This window comes from Aspergillus saccharolyticus, assembly GCF_003184585.1.
Source record: "Aspergillus saccharolyticus JOP 1030-1 unplaced genomic scaffold BP01scaffold_4, whole genome shotgun sequence".
Taxonomy (NCBI): Eukaryota; Fungi; Ascomycota; class Eurotiomycetes; order Eurotiales; family Aspergillaceae; genus Aspergillus; species Aspergillus saccharolyticus.
Genome location: NW_020290614.1, coordinates 967873 through 986587, shown reverse-complemented (window position 1 = coordinate 986587; position 18715 = coordinate 967873). Strand labels below are relative to the sequence as shown.

Sequence of the window (18715 nt, the reverse complement as noted above, 5' to 3'; positions counted from 1 at the left end):
GTCAATACAGCAGTTTTTTGGAATTGCGCGCAAATTTGGACAGTACCATGCAAGACAAGCCGTTTTCACCGGCCCCAAGGATGATCTTATAGTTTCGGTGTCGGTGGTATCTTGATTGTGGCATTAGTGAAAGGAGATGATAGTAAGCTTTATAACTTGATCTTGTTGGATTGATGCTCAGCTGGGAGATTTGTCGGCACTAGAAGTGGACGTTGCCAGTATGATCACATGATCTTACACCATGATGAGTTATATGTACTTAAGTGACCCACCCTCCGACATCATCTCTCCGTAGCTGCCTTTAGCGCAGAGACAGGGTCGTATCATTGACTTGTAGTGTCTGTTTCCGATAACATTTACTACTCAGTGAGGTCGTGTACGATCGTTAGTGGATACAAAGTGGCAAAAACGCACTTCAATACTACCTGGCAGAATTTTTGCCAATAAGGCCAACCGAGCCTCATGCAAACACTAAGGTATTGGGCACCGGGCCCATCTTACTAGAATTGAACACTCTCAGATCATTTCTCAAGAGGAAGCGGTAGAGGAGCGATCAAGGTGGTAAAATCAATAATGGTGGCGACAAACGACGTTCGTAAAGGACCGAACCAAGTATATAATACAGAGAGGTTTTAGAAACCTCGAGTCTGAAGACATCCCTCCTACTATAATCCTACTCTTCAGTCAATCTTTACCACAACTTTACTAAAATGCTTCTGAGCGGCCTATATCATGGTAAGTGGGCATACTAGAAATCTTGGGCTGTTCTAGCCTTTGGGGAAAATGAAGCTCACCAAGTATTCCAGGGCCTCTTTTCCCTGTTCAAGCGTGAAGACTTTCGAATCGAGGACAGGGCGGATGTTGTTTGCTTCGAATGCTTGAACCATGTCCTTTAGCATCGCACGACTGCCAACATAAAGGCCTCTAACAGTGCAAATGTGACTCAGAGCATCCAAGAATCCCGGCTGAGACTGGTCGCTGCCGCCCAGAAACCCGATCAGGTTGATGATCCCCTCCATCTTGATGCATTTGAGGCTCTGGTCGAGTGTATTGGTACCTCCAATATCTAGAATGTAGTCGATCCCAGCTTGACCAGGTGTTAGACGGCGGGCAACTTCACCCCAATTCGGCTGGTCTCGGTAGTTAATAACATGATCAGCCCCAGATGCGCGCAATTTCGTAGCCTTTTCTTCTGACGAAGTCGTCGCGATAACCGTTGCTCCGGCAGCCTTTGCTAACTATGACGAGATATTAGATTCAAGAGTTCCTTGTAAATGGTAGTCCCGAATGATGAGCGGGAAGTAGCAATCATACCTGGAGCCCGGAAATAGCAACCCCCCCTGTTCCCTGAACTAGAACCCATTGCCCTGCCTTGATGGGCCTGAGACCATACAGTGCATTCCAGCTGGTAAGCGCAGCGCCGGGTAGCGTACTACTCTCCAGGGCAGTCAAGTTCTTCGGAGATTTAACCAATCCGGATTCGCTGTAAACGCCGAACTGGCGAAAACAACCATCGATGGTTCCACCAACCCCGGTTGATGCTGCATAAGGATCGATGTCACCATACTGGTGCCCTTGGTTGAAGACGGTGATAACTCTGTCGCCTTGGGAAAATTCTCTCACTCGCGATCCAACTTCTATGACCACACCAGCACCATCGGAAACTGGGACGATTGGATACTTGTGTGCGAAGGGAAACGTTCCCTTTGAAGTCTAAGTCAGCCATCTTGCAACTGGGTGTTAAAGATAGAGGCCCTTACCTTGGCGATAGCCGCATCACGATAGTTGAGGGCTGCTGCCTCGAACTTCACTAGCACGTCGTAATCGGATACTGAAGGTAATGACACTTCTTCTAGGCGCAAACCTTCCATGTCCTTATCGGGATGATCAATGGTCCATTGTTTCATCGTGGCGGAGGCCATTTTTAGAAAGGTAAAGCAATGATAATAATTTTCAATTGTCAGTAGCAGAAAGTGGTGCGATTTGTAGAGGACTTCTTCCCATATTTATGCTCTTCGTAGGCAGCTTAGTAAATCATCCTCTCAAGACTTAGGTTTGTTGCTTTCACTCTTGCCACTTTTACTGTTTGGATCAAACACCGGATGAGATGGTTAATCATCATCTGGACTAGGTGGGGCGGGGAACATCAAAGGCCGAAATTCTGGACTTCAAAGGCCGCATCCCCGCACAGCCATGAGCTGAGCAGTTTCGAAAACCATACTCCGGAGTAGATGCCGCAAGAGAAAATGGATTGAACGAGACTGACTAATCCTTTAATCTTACTGAGGTGTTCTAATTGGAATTCCGACTCTCATAGTACGCTGATTGACAAAGAGCATCCTGAGTCTACGGGAAAGGGAAGCTGCTCCTTCAACTGTTTCGAGCAGGTTTCCTATAATGGCATCATGGGCGTTCTGCTCAGCCTGATGTGGGTTTTATCGTATTCTTGCTTTGTACATAAATCTCGAGCTCAATTATATCAAGTCCTTGCTTTAGTAATCTTTTTCATCATGAAGTGATTACGTCTCTGTAAAGATCATATAGTTACGCTAACGCATTCAGAGGCCCTGGAATTGTTCATTGCGTTGAAAGCTAATGGTTGAAAGAAATTGTATGCACGGATCTGTTACATCGAGCCCCAAGCATTCAATTTGTAATAGACTATGGATAGCCTAGCTTTTTTGACTAGTTCACAGCTGAATCATACCCTCGACCTGAGTTGCGCCGTCAATTGGCTTCAAGTAAGCCACACGTCTCTTGACAAAGGCTTCGGCATCAATTTTTCCTTCAGTCAACTGTGCTGCTCCATTATTCAGTGTACCAGCCTTGATAGACATCATCTGGGGCATCGAGTCAGGCTCGCCGTAAAGAGACGACCCGCAGTCTCCACAGAAATAAGCTCGGTACGTGAACCATGAATCGGCAGTATACTCGCCATGCTTCGGTGCCCCCAAGATTCCCAGTTTTTCTGCATTAGTGGACACATATCACAGGTGAAACTGTTCAGAAAAGGTGAACTTACCGCTTAGGAGCTTAAAGGCTGATCGTGGTAAAATGAAGTTGGTAGTAAACGCAGATCCGCTGAACTGTTGCCATGATCACCTATTAGCTCCGGTTTCACTGGTGAGGCGCTCGGTTGGTTTACCTTTTGGCAGTTTTGGCAGTGACACATTGCCTTGACTGCAGGATCAGCTATACGCCGGGTTAGCTAATCTTCATAGATTGTAATTCATTTGACATCCTTACCATCGGCCTGGTACTTGACCTTACCACACATACAGCTTCCATTGAGAACCATCTTCAAGGTAAAGAAGTGTGGCAGCTCTTTTCAAAGGACTTGTTGAATTGCAAGAAAGACAAGAGTTAAGAATGGAGTTTGATTGCAGGAAATCTGAATCACAGGGACAAGACTTTTATAGCCAGTTGGAAGTGCTGCAACCGCGCATTCTTGACCCAATGGACCTCAGATTGGCCCTCTGGTGCTTTCGGTGATTGATTTTCAAACGCCGCCATAGATCAATATTAGAGTCTCGGAAACATTCAAGCTGAGGTCAATTAGGAACACGGCTTGATTTGCCCAGTCAGATTCTGATACTTCAGCAGTGGTTTTAGTTTGGCGATTGAACAAATATAATGCCGATACGTTGACGCAATCGACTCTCTTCCGGTGATTTAACAGTGACTTCCCAGATGCATCCACCATTTGCTTTCACGTAAGAAGCAGTACCTACCAGTTGCCACCTTTAGCTTCAACACAAAGCAAAGTTCGCGACTAGTAACGCCTTAGTGGTGGGGAAAAATAAGCCGACAGATTCATCATCATTCTTTCTGTATCTATAGTCTCACCAATCAACGCGGAGCATTGCCTCCAGATAGCGAATAGTACACCTCGTTGGCTGTAACAGTTGCTCCGACCTTCCTTGTTACTGGAAAATAATACCTTTATATCTGAAACAGCTAATCGTGACAGGCTGCTTTATCATATTACCATTATCACTTCCCAACTTCCACCCCTCGTCAGAGTTCTTACTACCATCCTTGATAACCTCGGTGAACGACACCTTAGTCATCGAAAATCACTATCAATTTACTTAGTCTATATCTATTACAGTTGGCCTCCTATTATATCCTGCTAGTTGCTTTCCTAAAGATTCTCTGCTCCCTGCTTAGCATTTATTGAATGGGTCAATAGCCTCTTTCTCTTGATTTGTGATCTTCCAGTGGCCGGGGTTCCGTGCTTGTCAGGGTTGCGTCGCTTTTAGAATTTTTCAAGCTCATTTATGATTTCTGTTATTTTATTGTCCTGCATACTGGCCGTATTACTAAATAAATATTATTCAACTAACATAGATTCTGGTGGTGCTTTTTTATTAAGTTGTGGTCAGGAAAGTCTAATCTCTGTGGCCTAACATAGAGCGTGTGTAATACCTGTTATTAATAAATGATTAAAGAAGAATCATAGTAGGTAATCCGCCAAGTTTTCGATTATGCCAGAGTGAATTCTCTTGAAAGCCTTGGAGCATACTAGTAGGTAGAGACTCAAAGATTCTATACAAATATAGAATATTATTGGAGGCACAAAAGAAGAATCAGCCCCGCCTCCCTAAGACCGAAGTTTTCTATAGAATCAACAAATATTTTCTCGGGACCGGGTGCTTTGACTTCCGTACTGGATCCCCGGGTAGAAGTGTATAAGTGAACTGTTTGGCTGCAAATCCCTTTTGCTTACCTAATAGGGGTGTTGTATATCTCAAGGATAGTGTGGCTTACGGTCACACCTCTCATGGCCGGTTGCTCCACTAACTGGATGATGTTGTTCGTATGTCGTGGCCTTCAAGGATTGGGCCTGGCTTCCTTTCTGCCGTCCAGCATCATGATTCTCGGAAAGGTCTACCGTCCTGAACCTCGCAAGAACATTGTATTCAGTGTCTACGGAGCCTGCGCAGCGCTGGGTTTCTTTGGCGGAATTTTCTTCAGTGGTATAGCCGGCGAATATCTGAATTGGCGCTGGTACTTCTATATTGGCTCGATTCTTTCCGCTATCACAGCTCTTTCATCGTTTGTCTCGATACCAAAAGACTATTCCACCACGCGAGCGTCATCAAAAGCCTCCATGAACTGGGTAGGATGTATGCTGCTTGTTCCGGGGACTGTGTTGTTTGTCTTCGCGATCGCGGACAGCGCCCACGCCCCGCAGCAGTGGCGTACGCCCTAAATCCTCGTTTGTCTGATACTAGGCGCCATCATCTTAGGAGTGTTCGTCTACGTGGAAGGCTGGGTGGTTGATAACCCTTTGCTACCCGGAGATCTGTTCTTCGTGAAGTATATGAAGCCGCTGGTGATTTGCCTACTGCAGATGTACGGCAGCCTGGGGATCTTTCTGCTCTATGCAGCACTTTAGTGAGTTCTCACCAAGCACAAAATCTCCGCACACAGCCCAACTCTCATACAAAGGACTTACTCCCAGTGGAATAGCATGCAAAGTATCATGGGTGCATCCCCACTACAAGTGGTAGCCTGGACGACTCCCATGGCCGTAGGCGGTCTCATCATCTCCGCAACCGGGGGTTTCATTCTGCATCACTCAACGGAACATTACTCACAATAATCTCGGGGCTGGGCTCCCTCGGCTCAAATCTCCTCTTCGCGGTGATCCCCCGGGGTGCAACTACTGGGCGTTCGTATTCCCGGCCATGATCTGCGGCACTATCGGCATCGATATCAGCTTCGACGTGACCAACATCTTCATCAAAACCAACATGCCGGGAGAGCGCCAAGGGCTCGCGGGAGCCCTCATCAACTGCACCCTGCACATGGGGATTGCCGTCATGCTGGCATTTGCGGACCTCATCCAGGTATACACGGAGGACCATCTGAGTTTAATGACAGCTATTAGGCTGTTTTTTGGTTTCAAGTTGGCTTGTCGGGGCTGGCGCTGGTGTTGGTTGCCTTGTTTGTTAGAATTGGTCGCGCGAAAAGTGATTTGACCCTTGACGAGAAGAGGAGGTTACAGATGGAACATGGGGCCGTGTTGGGGGATTTTTAATGTCTACTATGTGAAGCGTTCGTGGTTAGATCATCGTAGATGGCCTCTGTGGCAGCTGTGTGGGAAGCCTTCTGCATAGATCGTATTTACACTCAATGCCAGTCACAGACATGCATTCACGACCAAGCGCATTCAAAAACAAACCTGCGAATGCCGACAGTGATTATCCGCCAAGTTCACGGTGGTGGTGAGTTTCGGACTTGTATGAGACTCTACCTTAGACCTCTCTGTCCTAAGGGGATTCTTACGTCCTTCCTCTACTCCTTGTCTTTTGTTATCAGTGACTGTGTTGACTCAATCTACTATCTTTGTATAGGTATAAAAGGGTATCGAAACGGCTCTTTTCTTCTTTATTTCAGGTCTCCAAGCCGCCCCTCAGTCTAATTTAGGTTCTTTGTTGTAATAACCAATCCCGCCTCTCTATTTAAGGCTCCATGCAACACTATACAGCACGCGAATCATCAGACCCAACAGTACGAGACAACAAAATGGAAGCTGCAAAGCAGACCAAAATCCTCGTGAGCGTCGTCCTCTATTGGCACGCATTCCGCAGACCTGCTCGTCCAGCGATTGGAGATCAAGCACAGGCCGACGAGATCACCCGGCGGATCCTCGACACCCCTACTGAAGACCATACTGTGGTGCTGACCGAAAAGCTTGACAACTGGACCCTCAATGCGGAACTGCTCGCGCCCGGCGAAAAGCCAGCCCGGGGGCCCTGGGGGGCAAGGAAAAATCGGATGATGTGGACCGTCGGGCCCGATCATGAAGAGGTGCTGTCAGTCTATCACGCCTTTATCAAGTGGTACGAGGAGCAGCTGCACCGGTTGACGCTCGGCTTGCTGATGAGGATGGAGAACATTATCTTCTGGGCCGAGGGCGAGGAGGATGACCCGACACGCATCATCCATTCTCGTGATTGTCTTTGCTTCTGCCGGAAGTATCCTTCTTATTGATGATCTCGGTTGCGTATGGCTCGCGTCCAGTCACATACTTAAGTAAATCGATGACGGCATTTTACCTCCCCAGCCTATGCATCTTGCAATTCGTCTAGTATACATATAAAAGAACGCTAAAAAATATATTCCCTGGTCAGACAAAGTCTCAATTAGAGCGTCTGGAACAATTCAAGTAGTCAGCTTGACTCCGAAGGGTGGCTTCTATGGGTGACAATCGCTTCCAAGTGTTGTGCCTACTCATTCGGAACTACACCGAAGAAGGTTTCACGTATGTCTCGGTTCTTAATCTCACCTCCTTCACTTCTCTCCTACTTCCATTTCTGAAGGTTGCGGTGAATGATAAAACTGGCTACATGCTTTGTTTGGTCTTGGAAACTATCACACTATCCTTCATTGTTATATCATCAATCCTGCCAGAATATGACAGTCGTTCGTCTATGACATGAGGCCGGGCGCCTCCTGCGAATCAGCCCCAGTCCCGTAGTACATATCACCTTTATCGGCCACTTGATCATTAAACAACCTAAGAAAGTGAGTTCAAGCGTGTTCAGTCCTCACGTGCCTCATACAGCCCTGGAAACTGTTAAACTTCTACAATCCACATTTGAGAGCATATGTGTTGGCAAATTGGTCTCGGGAAGATATTAAATCAGTGGCTGCTGAAACTTTTGCCATGATCCAAACATAGGTCATTCATAAACGTCGTTCACTGAGCACGGCAAGCATAATTTGCGTATTGCAATTTGAGAGTAAACCACCACCTGCGATCCTACACTCCAAGAAGCGGTGGTGTTCTCTCTCTACTACGGAGTATATTTTTCTATTATTTCGGTAATTAGCTTGGAGATAGATGAGACTGATTGTCTCATAATTTTGATATGATGACTTTGGCGCCACTCACATCGAGGCTATGTCTCAGGTGGACATAGGTGCAATAGTGAAGAAATGCATAGTACATGTGTCTGGAACTTAGTGCAAACCTCGGGATAATTAGCCATCATGACTCGAGGTATGCCCCACTAGCCCTCAGGTGGCGGAGCTGCCAAATTGGCACAGGAGTATTCTATGACAGGATCGCTTGGCTGCATCGGCACTCAAGATTCACGCGCCTTTTAGCCGCCAACAGGAACCCAGCAGAATCTTCGCTGGGGCTGAACTGTCTTAACCATCCCGATTTAGTACTCTTAGTCCTCTAACTTTCCGGGGCCAGCACTCTATTTCATTAAACGGTGGTGATCCTACCAAGGTTTTTAGCAGATATTGAGGTGAGACACAGTTGGCTTGGCAAGTGCAGCATTTCATCTCACGTGAGCCGCAATTAGGTCTAGATGCTTCACGTGACCGTTGAGCGGGGTTCGGCAGCGGCGGAACAGCAGTTTGGGTCCGAGCGTGTCAGGGTCTTTTTCCCGCAGTAAACCTATTCCCTACTACCCTCTCCTCCTCTGGCCAGGACTCGCGTTCATTATCCAGCCTCAGTGCTCTCCAGCGCAGCTCAAATCGAAGGACAACTTTGCATTTCAAGCTTATTATTTTCCTTCAACTCTCAGTAGTAAGCTTTCAATAGTCTTCTCTTCTTCATGGACCTAAACTGGACTTGTTACTATCGGGGAGTCGTGAAATTGCAGGCGGAGCAGAGAAACAGCCTCATTTGACGGATCCATTAGCCTCCATGCTAGCTTTACTATAGCCTACTATAGCTGCTCCTGCCAAGGAGACGGGTTTTCAGAAGGGCTCCCAGCCGGTGGATTGGGTGCAGCCTCCTGTTCCTGAGCTGACAATTGGCCTGTGGGGATGATTGCCAAGAAGACCGAATCTGCTCGGGGTGGAGCATGTCCGATAGCAGATGGACCTCCGGTTCTACTCTGCTGCAATGGGCGAACGGGTCCAAACTTCGGCGCATACTCTCCGTTTCCTTGATCAATGAGGCAAACCTGTCTCGGGTGCCGACAGGGGTAGTCGTGCCCATTCCACCACCATACCCAAGGTTCCTATATAAGATATTAGTTTGTCGTGCTTAATCCAACCATCAAAACCATCATTCTCTTTTCTTTCATCCCCATTCATTCTTTCTTTCTCCCCACACTCTTTTGCTCTGTTGATCATGAAGTACACAACTCTCTTCGCCGCTGCTGCGGCTGTTCTAGCGAACTCGGTTAATGCTGGCGTCGTCGGTGCCGCTCAGGGTTTCGCCAAGGGAGTGACCGGAGGAGGCTCGGCTGCGGAAGTGTATCCCAAGACCAATGATGAGCTGGTCTCTTACTTGGGTGACAGCCAGCCCCGTGTCATCGTCCTGGACAAGATGTACGTGATTGATTTCGGAGTGGTGGGACCGACAGGCTAGATTGCTGACAACCCGACCGCATATAGCTTTGATTTCACCGGCACTGAGGGTACGGAGACCACCAGCGGCTGCAGCCCCTGGGGGACGGGCTCCACGTGCCAGCAGGCCATCAACAAGGATAACTGGTGCAACAACTACGAGCCTAAGGCTCCCAAGGTTTCTTCCATCACCTAGTGAGTCTACCAAACCCCTTCCATGACCTGGGAGGCATGAGGTGCTAACTGGACTTGCAGTGATAAGGCTGGTGTTCTCGGGATCACCGTGAACAGCAACAAATCGCTCGTTGGTAAGGGCTCTGCTGGAGGGATTAAGGGCAAGGGTATTCGCATGGTCAGCGGCGCCAAGAATATCATCATCCAGAACATTGCCATCACCGATATCAACCCCAAGTACGTCTGGGGTGGAGACGCCATTACCTTGAATAACGCCGATCTGGTCTGGATTGACCATGTTACCGTATGTCTATGATGTTGTTCCCTTCCCATCTTCCTCCCCGTGCAATTCCACATCAAGTTTCCCCCACCCCATGGCTATCTCCTCTAAGTCATGTTGCAGACTGCCCGTATCTCTCGTCAGCACATTGTCCTGGGTACCCAGGCCGACAACCGTGTCACCATCTCCTATAACCTGATCGACGGCCGCTCCGATTACTCCGCCACCTGCAACGGCCACCACTACTGGGGCATCTACCTCGATGGCTCCAACGACATGGTCACTCTCCAGGGCAACTACTTCTACTACTTGTCCGGTCGCATGCCCAAGGTTCAGAGCAACACCCTCTTGCACGCTGTAAGCCGCCCTTACCCCCATTCTGGGCTAGTCCCGGCTAGACAGTCGCAACATCAAAACCCAAAACCCCCACTAACGAAATTGACAGGTCAACAACCTCTTCCACAACATCCAGGGCCACGCTTTTGAGATTGGCCAGGGCGGTTACGTCCTTGCGGAGGGCAACGTCTTCCAGAACGTCGACGCCCCCGTGGAGTCCCCCATGTCGGGCGCTCTCTTCAGCTCGCCCGATGCCAACACCAACAAGCAGTGCCAGGCCTACCTGGGCCGCAGCTGCCAGCTCAACGCTTTCGGTAGCTCCGGCACGATGAGCGGCTCCGACACCAGCATCCTGAGCAAGTTCAAGGGCAAGAACATTGCCGCTGCTCGTGCCCCCACCAACATCGCCAGCTGGACCATGGCCAACGCCGGTGTTGGCCACGTCTAAGACGTCGTCTCGCAATGATGAAACTGGGAATAAGACGGTCGTCTCCTTGGGACCCTGTTGGGACCTCAGGATCTGTATAGGGTGGCATGTCGCATGAGGATTTCCAGTGGCAGACTCATTCTTCGTGTATCTTCATGCTACAGTACTCTCCTTCGATGCTAGGCTAGCCCCAGCAGTTATTTCTGATTGTTTCTTAGATCTCCAGCTCGCTGTTCCAGCAAAATTCTTTGTGGATGTGTACCTGCAGTCCGAGTAAAGTTGCACTGGTAGATCGCGATCATCGCGTGGAGTGATGCAGATCGAGACTCCGTTCCAACATAGTAAAGACATATTCGCATAACTGTGGTTCTTGTGCAGGTAGACCCTGTCTGACTCAGACATGCCAGGTGGCTGGTGCAGTCTCGCGGGTTTCATACCTCTTTTGGGAGGTGATGGAATCTACGACTTACTTGCCCCGTAAATACGATATATCTTAGCAGCGGAACCTCAGCGGAATAGACAGGGTGTATGTCCAAGTTCCGAGTCTTGCCTGAAAATTGGTGCGTCTTCATGATCCGGGCAGATTGAAGAACAACACTCAATACCTAGTTTGATGACGGAAGACAACTACCTGTGGCAGTTGATGAGTGGATGCCTCAGGCATACGATCAGGCACGGTCGCATCACCCCTTGGATGAAACCCTTTCCTGGCTGCCTGGCACTGGCCAAATAGAACAACTTGGCCAGCTCAATCTTGACGCTGCATGTTACAGATCGCTGTAAACCAGGTCAGATTCGCATTCCCGGACGAAGTCGTGCCAAGTCCAGTGGAGCTTCCTTGACTCCCACAACTTTGCATTCGAGAAACAAGTATTCTATGGCTGATCTCATTCCAAGGTCCCCAGCTACACACTAACGCAGTATACAACCTGGTGAGAAAGTACTCCACTCGAGGTGATTGGCGGGAGAACTAAGTTAAGTTATTTCTTGCTTTGTTGATGTAACCACTGCGCAACTCATGACGTGGTGGGCATCTGAGCAACCGGGGAGGGGATACGAGGTGTCAAGAGTAATTGACTCCGCCCTATCCCGAAGTGACAGCCACCCATGCTTGCAACAGACACATTCATTCATTGGACAGACACCATTGCCCAACATGATGGGTCGACTGGCCCCTCCTTGATAAGGGAGATAAAAGAGATAACTTGACGGGGCAACCCCCTCGCGACCTTTTCGCCGCCAGCACAGCCCACACCCACTCACTCTCTCCCCGCCATACAACTAAGCAAAACAAGCCCTACTAGCGGGTTTGCAAGAGCAACCGTGCTTCGCAATGGAGGTTACAGAGAAATTAGACACGAAGAATCGTCCCGATGAATGGTTGATCGAACAGGGGATGGCCGGCCACAAACTGCCCATCCTCGACCAAAGTGGCGAAGAGACCGTCCACCGGTACCCCAGCGACCCCGCCCCGATCACGCAGGATCGAGCCGCGATAGAAGCGATTGGAGACCGGGACGAATTGTTTGCCCGGGAGCGGGCAGGCTGGGTTGGGTATGTCGTGGTTCTTCTACTCAGTCTCCTCGACCCTGCAGCTCATATGTCATCGCTAGATATGTCGAATGGGAGAACTACCCGGATAAGAAAGCCAAGGCGCACAAGATCCTGACCTCGCAGACCTTCCCCAGCTCTCCCGACTATCAATTCGGACCCATCCCGGGAACCAACCCGGTCTTGTCGGGCGACGACTTCAAAGCCTGGCATGCCGCCATCGGAGGCGAGCTGACGAGGGCCGCCGATGACTCGTGGCGCATCGTGCTGCAGGAGAAGCATCCGGATATGCTGCATCTGCTGCAGTTTCCCTACAACGGCGAGCCCCCGAAGCGGCTGACGACCGCGCAGCCTATCACCCCGAACCCCTTGCACTTTGTGCGCAACCACGGCGGGATTCCGCTGATCGACAAGGATCAGTACGAGCTGCAGCTCGACGGGTTGGTCCGGAATCCGAAGACGTACACGCTGGATGAGCTGATGGACGAGAGTCGATTCCCGCGCATGGAGAAGACGGTTACCATGCAGTGCTCGGGGACGCGACGGATCGAGCAGATCAACCTCTACAGTGGGCAGGGCGACGAGGTTCCGCAGGCCCCGTGGGCGGAAGGGGCGATTGGGACCGCTCGATATGTCGGGATCAGCATGAAGAAGCTCATCAAGGACGGCGGGGGGCTGGTCGACGGGGCCAAGCATCTCGAGCTGTACGGGGCTGAAACCTACATCAAGGACCTGCATGCGATGAACTACGTGGTCAGCGTGCCGTGGTCCAAGGTCAAGGCCAACGAGGTCATGCTCGCGTGGGAGATGAACGGAGAGCCACTCCCCAAGATCCACGGGTATCCGCTGCGCGTGGTGGTGTTCGGGTACATTGGGGCGCGAAGTGTCAAGTGGCTCTACAGGATCAAAGCCATCCCAACGCCCTCGCTGGCTCCCGTGCAGAGTCGGGAGTATCTGTACTGGAACCAGCAGATCGGCAAGTACAACCTGCGTCCGATCGATGGCATCCAGATCCAGGAGATGCCGGTCAGCTCGGCGATCATGACCCCTTGGCAGAACCAGGTCATCATTCACAATGGATCCATCAAATGCAAAGGCTGGGCGTACAGTGGGGGAGGCCGGTGGCCCGAGCGAGTGGAGCTCTCGGCGGATGGAGGCTTCAATTGGTATGCTGTCAAGGAGGAGAATCTGTCCAAAAAGGGCAAATGGACCTGGCGGACCTGGGAGACTGAGATCCCCTGCGATGCAGAAGGGTGGATCGAACTGGTCGTTCGCACCTGGGATAATGCGCTGAATACCGAGCCGATTGGCATCCGACAGACGTGGAACTGGGGTCTCCATGTCACGAGCTCAGCGCATCGGGTCAAGGTGTATTCCGTCAATAAGACTCGTGAGCAGACCCGAAAGCGCCTGGCTCAATTCGAGGAAATGGGCATCCCACTTGCTCCCATCACCAAATATGAGGTGGTGTCAGGGCTGAGCGATGAGGAGTTGCACGCGTACTGGAAGGCTCATCCCCGTGATGTCGATGATTGATGACAGGATAGGACTGTGGCCACAGTTTCAGTCTTTCCTGAGCATTGCGCGAACTGTCCGTCCGTAGGAAGTTGGTTATTTTGACGAACCTGAGAAGGTAAACGAACGTTATAGCATCAATGAAAGAAGAGTTCAATACTGCTGCGTCTAGAATGCTAAGGTATACGGCTTCGACTGCACCATCCCGTTGTAGCCATACCACAATTCTTTAGCCACTCAGACAAGGATATCGGTTTGAGCACCTGCATCACACGCGTTAGTCCTGGCTCTGGAGAGAGTCAGTGATGATCTTACCATTCTCCCAGCCCATACTACTGCTGTACGCCGGACTGACCCTCTCGGGTGTTTCCACATTGTTCCCGGACAATTCTGCACGATGTCAGGACTCGAGATGCCACGCAGGCAACAAGTCAGGCTGTGAACAAAATTTTGCGCCATCTCTTCAGGCAGAAGATTGTTTATCTTCATTCAAGGTCCCACAGTCGGAAAGTCAAACATTACTTACCACCAGACGGCCACACATTGGCAGCCTCTCCTCTCTTCGCGTGCAAAAGGATCGAGCTATGACGCTGGCTTAGCTGACTTGTGATACTCTGCGTCAAGAAGTAAGTTACACGTCCGACCCGCTGTGTCCCCAGAGCCATTCTTTCTTTTGAAAGCATGGCTTTGTCGTTGATGGTTTTCACCCTGCCATCATTTCCACTGTCCTCACGCAACAGGCAAGACCAAGCTTCATGCGTATGACGGTGTGTAGACATAGACGACGTGTCACCTATAGCTAACCGAGGTAGTCATACGTTGCAGTTGTCTAGATGTAGCCCGTTGGAGAAGTAAGGCCCTAGTATCTTACATCACACAATCGATGCGTGGGGCTAGGGCTGGCAATCTACATTAGCGCAGTCGGGCCGACCCAATACTAGTGCTTGATTCGGACCTTTCCAAGGCTTTCACCCTTCAGCTTGTCGCGAGCAGCTGGAGCAGCCTGCATGGTTTGCATGCCACATGCATCGGTTGTAATGATTTTATCCTATCTCGAGGCCTCCAACCCCCTCTTTCAATCTAAATAGATTGCATTACCCCGCAGGAGTCCCGGCCTCGAGCTTCGATTCCTCAGCCACTGTGCTACACTCACTGGACGATCGTCACTTGCTGGGGCCCTTGCGGATGGTACAACCATTCTTAGTGCCGATGAGAGCTGAGACAATTGACTCCTCTAAGATGCAAACTGATTTCATCGTGCGTGGAGGCGGACACCAGATGAGTCAAATCGCGCAAATGAGGCCGTGGGTTTCAGAAAGCCCTCAGAATCAACAGATTAGGAAGCCATAGCATGTTCGCCTAGTGGCGTTTGGAAAACAGGAATTTGCGCGAGAGGCAACTGGTAGGACAGTTCACAGGGAAATTCGATGACCTATACACCTTGCGTACATTGACATGATGCTGCTGGAGGTGTATAAATACACTTTCACTGCCCACCCAAACACATCATTGATCTATCATTGAATCAGTGATTCAGCCTGAAATTGCCCGAAAAGCTCTTTGGAATTGGCCTCATTCGATTACTCTGCCACAACCAGCGGCTACAGCAGTCTACAGCAGCAATGACGAGTCTCCTGCGCGATGCAACAACCGGCCTGGCCCAAGGGGTGCTTGGCACCGCCAAAGACACCACCTCTACTGTCGACACCGAGCTGGGAAAAGCACTCGACAGTACGTTGTTGCTCCAACCCTTGACAATCATGGGTACGATCCTCACAACGTCTAGACCTCAAGAAGGACACATCCCAGGCTGTTCTGCACGTCTACTCCTATGATGGACAGACCCAAACGGTCAAGGAAAAAGCGTGCATTCCGTTTTCCAATGTCAACCAAGAAAGTCTGACCCTCAAGGATATCCGTGATCTACTCGTCGGGGAGAAGGCTTTGGAGCCGAGGCTGTAGGCAGCTTTCTTTTCAATCCGTCCAAAAATGGCTCTGCTGAACACGAAACAGGCTGTGGAGTACTTTTACCAACCAACGTGGGGCAAAAGTGGCCGATACAACCAGCTTCAAGGTCTATCTTCAAATTCTCAATGAAAAGGTAGGTGTGGATGATGCTTCATGGGGATATGTGCTAACCTGTCTTTCAGTCGAGCGAGGTTGGAGTAAGTATGCTTAACACGTTCTGCGCGACATAGGGTCTAAGGTGATTAGGATACCACGGAAGACAACGCCGACACTTATCGAGTCTATCTCAAATCCAAGAAGATTGTCGAAACGGAATCCTATAGTAGCCTTCTCGATAGAGGCGCTAAGGTAGCCTTGGATGTAGGACAAATTCAAGCCCAACAAAAATTATTCAGGGCGTCTTCTAAACTTGGACAGAAAAAAATCGCTGATCTGCCGGTGGCTCCGCAACCAAATATTGTTGAATCTCCCACCTCTTTCAGCCACAATATTTTTCTGAACCCCACCACGACTTTCTCCATTGTTCATCCGGCGGACATGAGCGAGAAGCACTGGTCAGTGGTCATGCGGTCGAACAGTCTGCTTCATGCATACAGGGTCGTGGACCTGAAAGGCGACAAATTTGTGGAGCGCTCTTTGTACCCCAGTGAGCCCCTGTTAAACAATCTTCAGTTATATGGGCCACACAGCATTGACCAGGAAAATTCGCAGCCTTCGTGTTGAAACCACGCAACTTTTGGAATTATCAACTCAGCGCGACAGCCGAGGTGGATTCCATTCCCGAGCAAAAGGTTGGAAAATTCCCCGTCAATAGTCATCTCATATTGACGACCTGCAGCAAATGCTACGGATTCCAAGGTTCAGAATCAACGACGATAGCTACATCCGGCAGTTTCAGACGAAGAAGTCGGTTTCCCGCGCGATGGCTGAGGCCTGTCTTTCCGAGACCGATGCACAGATGGCCATGTCAGTCTTACATTCCTGATGACAAAAACTTGCAGTAAGCTGAATGTTGCCTCAATGCAGTGAAGGCGGTGCCTGGGGATTCAGCGCCAGTGCTTCAGCCAGTTGGGGTGAGACCAAGTCGTCTTCCTCGACGTCCAGCACCAACAAGGAAAGTAGTGTGATGACGATAACGTACAATGTAAGACTGCTACTAACACTGTCTCAATGGTTTGGATCTTCTGACGCGATCCTGCAGTTTCCTCGAGTGATCATTGACTTCGAGCCCGCCGGCCTCGACCTCAGCGAGGAGTGCAAGTTCGATCTGGCAAGGGTCGAGTCAGCCGACGCAGTGGATGCTTTCAAGAACAAATACGGTCAGTCAGATGCATCGTGAAGTGAGAGGGTTTGGATCTCTCAACGGTATATAGGTCGCTTCTTTCCTACTCGCATTGAGCTGGGCGGTCGACTCCATTCTAGCGAGCAGAGCGAGTCTGACGATGCGGCGGCCACGACGCAACAGGCCAAGGCCATGAGAGCAGCGGCGGCCCTTTCGTTCTCGTCCCCTTGGGTGCAGGCGTCGGCCAGTGCAACTCACAACAACTCCTCCAATTCCAGCTCCGAGAGTAAGGATAGCTCGTCAACTAGCTCAATCAGTTGGGAGGCCCAGGGCGGTGATACCCTACAATGCAACAAGTGCGTGGCCCCAGTCGGTTGTCCAGCTCTACATCATGCTAACCGCGTGTACTAGCCCGCCGGCCTGGGCCTACACCGTCGGCTCCTTCTACAACTGGAGACCAATCAAACAGTCTAAAGTGCTGGCTTTGGAAGATGTGATCTCCACAGTGACGGGATATGAAGATACCAAAGAGAAATTTGCGGCACTGTTGGCGGCTGCCGATGCGAAGAAGCCAGTGCAAGAAGCGAAGCCAGAACCCCCTAAACAGAAAACCATCAACTTCAAAATTCAATTTGAAATGGAAGGTCTATCTCTGACGCTTGCAAGCTCCGGGAAAGACAAAATCTACAGTAAGCAGTTCGGAGGGCTGATGCAGGAAGGGAGTGACTGACTCTCGTTCACTTAGGCAAAACAATCGAAGGTCTTGTGGGGACAGACTCCAAGGCTCTGATCACTCCTGAGAGACTCAGGTTTCTTACTCAGCTGTCCGAAGAGAGAAGTCAAAGCACACCATTGCAACTGGTCGAGACGACAGACGCAGGGGATCTGACTTTTAGCGTCATTACTCCTGACACTGGCGCAACGAAGGCATGTACTCCTTTCCAGCGATATCAGACTCTTCCAAGCCTAGTGTTTTCTATTCCTCGTCAGATTAATCTTCGCTGACTCGTTCCATCCCTCACAGCTGCGCTATTTGCAATCTTACAAAATCAAAATTGGCGGAGATGGCAACGAACAATGGCTCGGTGTGAACCCCACCCTGTCAGGCTTCTTGCCCGAAGCTTTGGTATGGGCGGGTAAGGCTGAACATGCCACCTACATCCAATTGCATCCCATTTTCTTCGGGGGTGGGGGTCTGCCAGGATCGGTGGAAAATGGGCACCCGGTGCAGATTGCGCTCTATGATAAGGAGGAGAACTGCATTGGTGCTGCAATCCCTTACTCTCCACCTGATGCGGATTGGAAATACCTGGGCACCAATACGGATATGGTTGATCCTAGGATGATTGCACCCTTCAGGATCACTTATGTCTGATCAAGGATCTCTGACCTCGGCACTTGTTGCTTATGGCCGGGGCTCTCACAACTGCTAAGACAAGCCAAGGGATTTTCTCGTCCGATCCTGTACTCTAAGCAGAGGGGGCGCGAGTTATTCAGGTGTCTCAAACCACTAGTCTATGAGAATAGAGTTGCGACTGATGTCCTGAGATATTCATAATGGACATTCATGATTAGAAAGAGCATGTCGATGGGACATCAGACGGACATAAGCTCTTCTGGGTAATCTCACTAGCTGGGAAGTTAGTCGTGTAGAAGACTCAGGGTATCTGTCTACATTCTCTTTGGATTCATGGCGATACGTGCAACTCACCGCAACTCCAAATAAAAAATAAGTTGGGGGAATGGACTCCTTTCCACGAGATTTACAAAGTCTCTCGATTGAGAATAGGGTAGGTATGGCTACAAGCAGCAGGTCAGCCCGCCTTCATGGGCATCTGGAAATTGTCGAGATATTCTG

The 18715-nt window shown here is 50.0% G+C and overlaps 7 protein-coding genes across 7 annotated transcripts; 4 read left to right on the top strand and 3 right to left on the bottom strand.

Annotated features, from left to right (window-relative positions):
* Nucleotides 1–550: 550 nt before the first annotated feature.
* BP01DRAFT_413725 (zinc-dependent alcohol dehydrogenase family protein) lies at nt 551–1962 on the bottom strand. Its single transcript, XM_025579015.1, has 4 exons — nt 1761–1962; nt 1315–1704; nt 795–1238; nt 551–725 (listed from the first exon to the last, which is right to left on the bottom strand). Exons 1-4 carry the CDS (start codon nt 1920–1922, stop codon nt 681–683), a joined length of 1041 nt encoding a protein of 346 aa, XP_025434626.1. The 5' UTR covers nt 1923–1962; the 3' UTR covers nt 551–680.
* A 728-nt stretch (nt 1963–2690) lies between these two features.
* Nucleotides 2691–3298, bottom strand: BP01DRAFT_371565 (GFA family protein; the record flags this gene model as incomplete). The annotated part of the gene is made up of 4 exons (XM_025576673.1): nt 2691–2968; nt 3023–3086; nt 3146–3192; nt 3247–3298. The coding sequence occupies 4 exons, from the start codon at nt 3296–3298 to the stop codon at nt 2691–2693; spliced, it is 441 nt and encodes a 146-aa protein (XP_025434625.1).
* A 1575-nt stretch (nt 3299–4873) lies between these two features.
* On the top strand, nt 4874–7002 carry BP01DRAFT_363108 (uncharacterized protein; the record flags this gene model as incomplete). The annotated part of the gene is made up of 5 exons (XM_025576253.1): nt 4874–5204; nt 5324–5400; nt 5541–5855; nt 6155–6233; nt 6497–7002. 5 exons carry the CDS (start codon nt 4874–4876, stop codon nt 7000–7002), a joined length of 1308 nt encoding a protein of 435 aa, XP_025434624.1.
* Nucleotides 7003–8849: 1847 nt separating this feature from the next.
* On the top strand, nt 8850–10628 carry BP01DRAFT_152719 (polysaccharide lyase family 1 protein). The gene is made up of 5 exons (XM_025570642.1): nt 8850–9306; nt 9373–9519; nt 9580–9802; nt 9902–10135; nt 10224–10628. The coding sequence occupies exons 1-5, from the start codon at nt 9107–9109 to the stop codon at nt 10560–10562; spliced, it is 1143 nt and encodes a 380-aa protein (XP_025434623.1). The 5' UTR covers nt 8850–9106; the 3' UTR covers nt 10563–10628.
* A 1158-nt stretch (nt 10629–11786) lies between these two features.
* BP01DRAFT_334231 (sulfite oxidase) lies at nt 11787–13795 on the top strand. Its single transcript, XM_025573155.1, has 2 exons — nt 11787–12095; nt 12155–13795. Exons 1-2 carry the CDS (start codon nt 11875–11877, stop codon nt 13626–13628), a joined length of 1695 nt encoding a protein of 564 aa, XP_025434622.1. The 5' UTR covers nt 11787–11874; the 3' UTR covers nt 13629–13795.
* Nucleotides 13796–13844: 49 nt separating this feature from the next.
* Nucleotides 13845–14272, bottom strand: BP01DRAFT_379819 (uncharacterized protein; the record flags this gene model as incomplete). The annotated part of the gene is made up of 3 exons (XM_025577177.1): nt 13845–13870; nt 13923–13997; nt 14134–14272. 3 exons carry the CDS (start codon nt 14270–14272, stop codon nt 13845–13847), a joined length of 240 nt encoding a protein of 79 aa, XP_025434621.1.
* Nucleotides 14273–14979: 707 nt separating this feature from the next.
* Nucleotides 14980–18561, top strand: BP01DRAFT_389229 (uncharacterized protein). Its single transcript, XM_025577899.1, has 14 exons — nt 14980–15338; nt 15394–15565; nt 15621–15708; nt 15758–15772; nt 15822–15935; nt 15993–16221; nt 16287–16366; nt 16414–16541; nt 16602–16719; nt 16777–16894; nt 16949–17213; nt 17269–17546; nt 17603–17826; nt 17882–18561. Exons 1-14 carry the CDS (start codon nt 15230–15232, stop codon nt 18230–18232), a joined length of 2289 nt encoding a protein of 762 aa, XP_025434620.1. The 5' UTR covers nt 14980–15229; the 3' UTR covers nt 18233–18561.
* The last annotated feature ends 154 nt before the right edge of the window (nt 18562–18715 follow it).